Here is an 8873-nt window from a genome sequence, read left to right on the forward strand (position 1 = left end):
CAACCTGGAGCGGAAGCCACCAGCAATTGGCAACACATGGAGTCCTTGGCACAGAAATGCCCAGAGCATCCTACGCTGGTGCTTCAGCACACTTGGCATCGGCAGTTTGGGGGTGAGCTGGGGAATCCCTGGAGCTGCTCAGCCATTACAGATGTGGCCCTGCTGCATCCTTGTGCACCAGGAAACGAGCATGTGCCCACGGGTGGGAGCTGGGACAGGGGTGGGGATGTGGGAAAGTAACTTGCTGCTCTGTACTGTCGTGCACACACAGTGCACTCACACACAGACACACACAGACACACCCACAGACACACACACATGCCGCTTTGGCATTTTTCCCTGCAATACAATTGAATTTTGCCCCTAGCAGTTCTTGGGAATATTTCCCACGTCTTCAGGAGAAGCTAAAAGAGCTGCAAGAATGCAGCAGAATTTTAAAAGAGAAGAAGGGAGTGTGGCTGCTCCAGCCTGGCTATGGCTGTCCCTTGCAGCAGGGGTGTCCTGGGGATGACACCATGAGGGGGCTGGAGTGGAAACAACCAGATGCTAGAGATGTCAGGCCATGCCCACAGCAGTGTATCCCAGTGCTGGCTTACAGGGGCTCCTCAACAGCCCCACATTTTCAGTGCCCATCAGCACAGAGGTGTGAGGTCCTGGAGCTTGAAACCTTTCTCTTGCTTTGCCAGGGGGAAGGCCGAGTTGTGTACATCAGAAACCTCTCCAGCAGCATGAGCTCCAGTGAACTGAAGAAACGCTTCGAGGTGTTTGGTGAAATCGTGGAGTGTCAGGTCCTGTCCAGGACTAACAGGTGGGTGGGCAGTGAGCTGTGGTCCAGAGCTCCAGCAGCTACAAGCAGCCCCTCTCCCCAGTCCCCATCAGCACTGCCAGGAGGTGCCAGACCAACCTCCTTGGTCAACTGAGCCCATGGTCTTGGTGCTTTTGGCAAGGAGATGCGGTGTGTCCATAGATCCAAGGGCACAGGGAGGTCTGCTGGGATGGAGGGACAGCAGGATGGAGGGACAGGGGCACAGTGCTGGGCAGAACTGTGTCAGAAGGGCTGTGGGGCCCATCACATCTTGAATTCTTTCTCTGGTTGCTCAGGGGGGATAAATATGGCTTTATCACCTACCGGTATTCAGAGCATGCCGCCTTATCTCTGAAGAATGGCCCCTCCCTAAGGAAGAGGAATGAGCCTTCCTTCCAGCTCAGCTCTGGTGGCCTTGGGCGCTTCTTCTGGACCAGATATGCTGACTTGGGTAAGAAAACAGGAGTCTTATCAGCACAGAATGTAACAGCACTGCTGAGCCCTGGTCACACAAGAATCCCAGACATGTTTACAGCCTGCAGGAAAAGCCCACTGGCTTTCCTGTGGCTCACATAGCTGTTTGTAGCTCAGTCAGGTGGCTTGGGAAACTGGGGAGAGGGAAGAACAACTGGCATGAGGCCCCAGGGTGTGTTGGCTGCAAAATGTAGCATCACACCCCAGGGCTGCTGGGTCTCAGCTGACCACAGCCCATCTCTGCTGCGCTTCTGCACAGCCCTGGAGGCTTTCCAGCAGAAAACTCCCATCCCAGTTAGAGAAGGCAGTCAGCAGCATTTCATTAGCCCAAGAGGTGATCTGAGTGGTTTGCTCACCACACTGCACATGCACTTTTGAATCGTTTGATGGCACTGAAATGTGCTGTGGTCACATTACCCCTTTCAGTGCTGTCTGAGCTTTGGCAAGGCCAAAGCCACTGCTTTACTCAGTGACCATGTCTCCCAGGGTCTCACTGGACCCTGTCCCTCTGTGGGGTATAGGGCTGCAGCCTGAGCTGAGGGGCAGGAGCCAAACCCTGTGCTAGTCCTACAAGAGAAATGTGTCCCAGGCTTCGCCCAGCACTCCTTGCTGTGCTCTTCTTTCACCAACACTGCATGTTAATTTCTGTACCCTCTGTAGGGGCTGAAGGGTTCTAGGATTCCACTTCATGAGTGAGAGGCTGAGGCCCAGAAAATAAAGCCCCAAGTCTTACCTCCAGACACCCAGTCTGACACAAGCACTGACCAATCTTTCATCACATTGCGATATCTCGTCTGCTCAGAGCAGCCATCCCTCCGACTTCAGTTGTGGGTACAAATTCCTGTTACTCATCTAAATAAATCCCAGAGCCTCTCATTTTGGGCACAGAGAATCTAGGAAGCAGACAGCACCCCATGATGAAGGTGTTGACTATGCAGTGCTGTAGGAAGGGAAGCCAGAGCTGCCCCTCAGCCTAGGAGAAGCCCCCTCAGTGCTCCTCACCTGCTGATTTCTGCAGAGCCACCAGTCACCCCCTTCCTGCACAGCTTGGCTTGTTCCTAAAATCCTGCTTGTCCTAGTACAGGACAGATGAGATGCAGACCCCACAGGCAGAGGTGAATACAACCATGCCATTCAAAAATATACTTTTAAAATGTTAAGCTGCTGTTAAATTAGGCAGCCTTATTTCTGGCATGTGCTGAATTCCCCAGGCTTTCCAGGGGCACTGTGTGTTCAGCTTCTGGCAGGGGCCTGGGAGCAGGGCAGGCAGACACCCCTCTCCCTGCAACCTGTTTCAGCACCTGCAAATTTGGCTGCATCCGGCAGATTTTTGCACACCTGGAAAACGAGGCCTAGCTGGGCCCTGCTGCAGCTCCTCTGCCCACAGCTCTTTTCAATGGGGAAGAGACAACACCATCCCAATCCCTTCTGCCATCACTGCTGCATCCAGGCTGGCTCTGCGGTAGCAGGGCAATGAGCAGTGCCTTGCTGTGCCTCAGTTTCCTTCCCAACCCGGCAGCGAGCGTGCTGGTGCCCCACTCCCTGACCTGGCTGCCTTCTGTCCCTGCCATTCCCAGATTGCGGCACGGAGGAATCCTCCCCAGCTCCAGTGAAAAGCAAGTACGAGACCATGGATTTCGACAGCTTGCTGCAGGAGGCCCAGCTAAGCCTGCATCGGTAACAGCCTTAACCTTGGAGGAATACCTCAATACCTCAGTCAAGGCACTTCCAATATGTTTACGTTTTCAAAGAAATTATTCAGTCTATGGAAAGCGAGAGAGCGAGAGAGAGCGAGAGCACGCACGCGCGAGAGAGAGACTGCTGTCCCTTCTGATCGATGTTTACATTGAACAAAGCTGCTTCTGTCTGTGAGTCCCCATGGTGTTGATGTCTCACTGCCACACGTTAGTCCCTCCGCTTCTGACTGGTTGTTTTAGGGTGAGCCTAGGAGCCCCCCGGCCCCTCTCCCCCTCCTGGCCCTCCCCATGCTCCCGCCGTGGAGTTGCAGCTGTGTTCACCATAACATTTTTTTGTCTGTAGTGTGTGATGATGAAATTGTTAATTGTGAATAGAATCAGGATTATAAACTAATTTTTAATAGAAGAAGAGAAAAAAAAAAGTATATACTTAAAAAAATGTATTTATGGCTCAGATGTACTGTAATTCAGATTTATTGTACCGCTTCCTTGATTTTTAACTATGCACTGTAATGAGGCACTTGCCACTCAGCAAATGGGGGGTCAGAGCAGAGTCCCGGAGCTGACATTCACCCGCCTGCCCCGCTGGCAAACCAGGGTGCTCGATGGTTGTGCTGGGGTCATCCACTTTGCTGTCAAAGCCATTCTTCTTGCTTACGTGGCCCGAGCTCCGCAGCAGCACCCAGATGCTGAGCTGGGTCCTGGTGCACGATGGAGCCAGGGCCAGGCAGCTTTGCAGGTGGGAAGGAGAGGGGTGGAAGAAGGATGCACTACTTCCAACCAGCACTGCTCCAGCCCTCTGCTGCCTTTGGAGCCAGGAGAGAGGGGTTGGGGGGCTGGAGCCAGCCAGGCTTGAATCCAGCGGGTCCTGCTGGCACAGCCTGAGGGATGGGTATCTCCAGGTCAGTATGAGGGATCTGGCTTCTCTCCAGCCCCTCGGATGGCTGGGAGACCGGCCGGGCCAAACGGTTTGCTCTGCACTCGCTTCCAGCCCCTGCAAAGCAAGCAGGGTGAGAAGACCCATCTGTGACCCATCTGTGATCTCCACTGGGCAGCCAGGTCAAAATCCAGAGAGGCGGAAGGGGGCACAGCATCCGCACCGAGCGTCTGCCCACCCAGCACCCTGCCCACCCTCTGCCCACTGCCTGATAAGCCATACACTTCCCAGCACCCACTCGGCACCCAGGATCCATCCCCATGCCCGCCAGTGCCCCACGGCACGTTTGCCTGCTCTGCCTCTGTCCAGGGGCCTTCAGGACTGGATTTAAGGAATGCTCAAGCATGAAATTTGCTTGCAGACTTGCCCTTCACCTCTGGGTGAGGTGCGATGGGAAGAGAGCCCACCTCTGGCTGGAGCAAACCCCACCACCAGCTGGCCAGAGGCGCTGTTTCCTGAGGGAGTGGGAATCTCGCTGCTCCTCCAGCCATTGCCATCGTCTCCATTTATTTTTCCTCCCCAAGGACCACTAGGGATTCAGCCATCCTATGTAGATAGAATATTATAGCCTTAACTATGCCAATAGATAGATTAGAATCTCCTGGGGTCTCCCCTCGACATGACTTAGGGGTTTTATTCTCATTTCCTTGGCATGGATATATTTCGTCTTGCAGGGAGAATGACCAAAACCTTCGAAATTGCACAAGGTGCGATGCCAAGAGCCTGAGCCCTGCCGGGATGGCCCCTGGCTCTGGGGCTGTGAGTGCAGCTGGTCTCTGGTGGGAGCAGGAATGCCGGCAGCGCTGACACCAGCACAGTTCCCTGGCTATTTCTTTCGGGAAAGCCATGGTTCTGACAACAACCAGCCCGGCAGCGCGAGGGCCCAGAGGCCACCGCGGGGTCCCCAATCCACCACCAGTGACGATCACTGCCAGGGAACAGTCCTTGTGCCATTTCAGCCTCACAGCAAGGTTTGGTGTCTCTCCTGCCACAAAATCCCCCCACTTCTCATCCCACCTTAGTGAACACGAGCAGCTCTGGCCGAGACTGAGCATCTGCTATTGGCAATTGCCTCATTGTAGCTTTGCCTTTTTCTGTCCTAGTATTTCCTCACGATGATGATGTTTACATGTGATTGCTATAGAGCTTATGTAGAATGTATATAGCGACACATTTAGGGTGGGTAGTACTGTCCTGTGCTGTGCTGATGTTTTTCAGAAAACGATCAATCCAAAAAAAAAGCCAACAAAACAAAACAAAACAAACAAAAAAAAAAAAAACAAAAAAAAAAACAAAAACAAAATAGCTAAGTAAGTGGAATTCTTCCATCTCCCGCTCAGCCAGGGGCACCCATGGCCGGGCCCCGCTGGGGATGCATCAAGCGTGGTGGAGGGGAAGGGTTAGTGCAGAGCTGGGGGGACTCCAGCCCACTCCTGGAGGATCACTCAGTTGCTTCCCAAGCGTTGGTTTTGGTGTATCCAGATAAAAAATTTCACATTGTTTTCCTGCAGCTGGGCACCCCAGGTTGGCCCACAGCCCCTGCCTGTGCCCAGCTGCTGGATCCTGAGAGCAGTGCTTGGGAAGGGGAGGGCTGGTCCTGCACAGAGCTGATCAGTACTGCAGCCATAGGGTAGGAAGAGATGCAATAAGTGGTCTTCGAGGTGCCTGAAGTCTATAAGTGGGGTTGTTTTTTTTTTTCTTTGGGTTTTTACTTTTTTTTCCATTAAATTGGGATGGTTTGTTTTCCCTCTTCCCCAAGAAATTTTTTCTAGATCTTATGCACTATGCTTAGAGCCCCATGGGTTGTGTGCTGCCTGTCCTGGGAACATGTGCTGCCTGCCCTGGTGGCTTCCTCCAAATTTTAGGATTGAGTGAGAGTGGAGAGAGCAGCTTTTCTGGGTTTAGAGTCCCTCATGCAGGGTTTGTGGTAAAAAGTAAGTTTCCACTTGATTTTTTTTGGGGGGGTGGTTCTTTTTACTATAAAGGTGTCTTTAACTCACAGTGCTCAAGTCTGCACAGGGGCAGGAAGGTGAGCTTGGGCACAGGGGCAGGTGAGAGCTCTGTCCCTTAGCAGCCTGTGACTGTTTTGGATGCTGACAGGGAAGTGGGGCGGGAGCAAAGCAATGCCTGGGCACTGTGTGGGGGGAGGCAGACAATGCTACCAGGCAAGCCAGGGGCACACAATTTTTCAGGAACTGCCAGAGAGTGGGGATCCCCCTCTCTCCAAGGATTGCCTTTATGTCCCATCCAGCCTGTGGCATCGATGTGGGTGCCCCAGGGCGGGTGCAGCTCGGAGCTGGGCACCCCAAAAAGGGAACCCTAACACCCCAGCCCCTTCGAGGGGGCTGTGGGATAGGTAGGAATACAGCTTCAAAGAGAAACTGGGAGCAGAAGGGTTTACTTTGGTAGGCAATAAGTCAGGAGGAGATTTATTTTTTTAAAAATATGTAATTATAGAATGTCCCTCAGTCACTTCCTGTGGGTGCTGTGGGGAAATGCTGAATGTGAAGAGTTTCGTGATAAAATGCCCCTTTGCTTGTTTTGCACAGGTTTGCCCCAGAAAAGCTTGTTGTTCAGGGTGGGATACTGGATTTCTGGCTGGAATCCAGTGGGTCCCTGAGGCTCCGCAGGAAGGAGCAAATGTTTCTGAGTGTGTGGGCTGAATGCAGAGGACAATCCCAGGTTTTAGGTTTGATGCTGCCCCAAAGAAAATGTTTATCCCGATTCCTCAGCGCAGCTGGCTGGGCTGCACATCTTGAATGAAGCAGCTCAGTCACCATGTTACAGTCCTGTCTGATTTCAGCTCTGGTCCATGCAAAGGAGTATTGCAATTGCAGATCAACACAGTTTTATCCTTTCTTTTTGATTTTTTTTTTCCTTCTTCCTGGAGGTATGCTGAATCCTAAGATACATCGGTGTTCAACCCGACACCCTTTCCGTTCTAAGCATTGTAGTCCATCCCCGACAATCTCAAGCAATATAGAGCCAAACGCAGCCTTGGGGTTTCATTCCTCTTCCCTCACCCTCCCTGGGGTCAGGGACAGCAGCAGCTTGGCTGCAACACAAGAGTCGGGGAGGGAGTGTGTGTATGCATGCGAGAAACAGAGAGAACAGTTAAATTGATGCATTTCTTGAGAAAGGTGTAAGAATTTCACCAAAAAAGGGGCACATCTGCTTTGTTATTTATGAAAAAAAAAAAAACTAAATTCTGTCTTTTTCTTCTTTTTTTTCTTTTTTTTTAAGTAAAAGGACACTGCTCATAATTATTAGGGGCCAATTCTGCCTCCCTTGCTCATGCTGAGTAAGTACTACTTAACTGCAGTTTTCTACTTGCAGAGTAAGTAAAAGTAGCAGAATTGATCCCACTGTGATAAAGAATCAAGTTTTTAGTATTTTTTTTTCAATTGGTAGTGGTTTTTTTATATTTCACTTAATTTTTTTCCCCAGTTCCTTTCTGTTGTGTCCTTATTTATGTAATATACTTTAACCTTAAAAGATGGCATGGATTCTTATGCCTTTCCTTTATTATTATTGTTATTATTTTTAAAAAAAAAAAGAGATTTATTTCTAGTGTGATTTAACTGTCTACCTTCTAAAATGAGAGAACGTTTTCTTGTATTTTTACATTGTCAGATTCTATAGTTTCATAGATAATTTAACCAAATCGCTCAATGTATTCTCTATATCTATCCAGTGGGTATAAAAGTTCTATTTTAAATTGTGTAAATACTTCAGAACTGGCTTCTTTTTCCAGACTCCCCTGCCGTGGAGTTAATTGTTTACATCAAAAAGACTGTAGAATCTCTACGCTCATGTACTGTAAATAGTGAAGTGATCTGCCTATAAATAAACGATAACATATATACTATAAAGTGGGAAAAAAAAATCAAAAGAACAAGTTTGTGCTGCAATATTTTAATTTGTTAGTGCAAGGCTGTTCGGGGAGGAGGCGTTTTGCTCTGCTGAAGGTGCTCTCCTGCATCTGCTTGGGCAGTTGGACTGTGGGGGCAAGTCTGGGGCCATGGGGGTGGCAGAACCCCCCAGCTGGCTCACACCAGGGATGCCAGGGATGCAGCTCCTGTGGGGGAATATCCCTGTATATTGCTATATATAGTGTGGCTTCTTCCAGTTTAATTCGTGCAGGAAAATCCTGGGCTCCGTATTCTGGACTTTGGAGCGGTGCCGATGTCACAAGACCCACTGCAGAAGAAACCCTCCAGACTGGGAGGGTTAAAGATGAAGTGGGGCATGCACCTCAAATTTGCTTGAGTGGGAGTAAGAGAGCAAGAAAAAGTGTGGAAAAGACTCCAGATGGTGATACAGCAACTGTACAGCTCAGGATGGCACCTGGACAGTCCCTTGGAAGCAGGAGAGCAGTCCCCTGGGAACCAGCCTGCTCTCCCAGAGGCACGGCCACTGTGTCCCAGCACAGGGTGTCCTGGTGTCCTGGTCATCGGGGGATTCCAGGCTGTGGAAGCACTGGGATGGAAGGCAGCTGCCCTGGAGCACCTGGCACACGGGAGCCTCGTGCCAGCTGTTGCCCCTGTGAGGGCTCGCCAGGTCAGAGAGGTTGTACTGGATTTATCAAGGACGTGGCTCGGTGATGTGGCCGAGCAGGAGGATCCCAGCAGCCTGAGAGGAGCAGGTCTGCAAGGTGCTGAGCTGTCCCAGCTGGTGTTTTGTGGGTGTGCACCAATTTAGGCAGCAGCTCTACATCTGTCTGTGTCCAGCACAGCTGGTAGGAGCCCAGTGTGGGTCCCCCAGCCCACCACAAAGCCAGAACCAGCGTCCCACCCCAAACCCAGCCCCTCATCCCTGTAACTGCTGCAACCTGAGTGGAGAACTGATCAGAAGCCCATTCCCTGCTGCTTTTCAAAACCAGCAGGCTTCAGGACCACCAAACCAGAAGTATTTTTCTGAAATACATCAGGCACAGTAACAGTGCCAGGATAGATGAAAA

The 8873-nt window shown here is 51.0% G+C and overlaps 1 protein-coding gene across 1 annotated transcript in view; it reads left to right on the top strand.

Moving 5' to 3' along the window:
- The window catches only part of PPARGC1B (PPARG coactivator 1 beta), a 50384-nt gene extending 42573 nt beyond the window's left edge, over positions 1–7811 (top strand). The window contains exons 10-12 of the mRNA XM_027718666.2: positions 687–808; positions 1102–1256; positions 2857–7811. Coding sequence (XP_027574467.2) covers positions 687–808; positions 1102–1256; positions 2857–2960 — 381 coding nt within the window. The 3' untranslated portion in view covers positions 2961–7811. The remainder of the gene's footprint in view (positions 1–686; positions 809–1101; positions 1257–2856) is intronic.
- Positions 7812–8873: the final 1062 nt, after the last annotated feature.

The sequence above is a fragment of the Pipra filicauda genome, unplaced genomic scaffold (genome assembly GCF_003945595.2).
Source record: "Pipra filicauda isolate LSUMZ 115617 unplaced genomic scaffold, ASM394559v2 scaffold3_size10097308_pilon, whole genome shotgun sequence".
In the NCBI taxonomy this organism is placed as follows: domain Eukaryota; kingdom Metazoa; phylum Chordata; class Aves; order Passeriformes; family Pipridae; genus Pipra; species Pipra filicauda.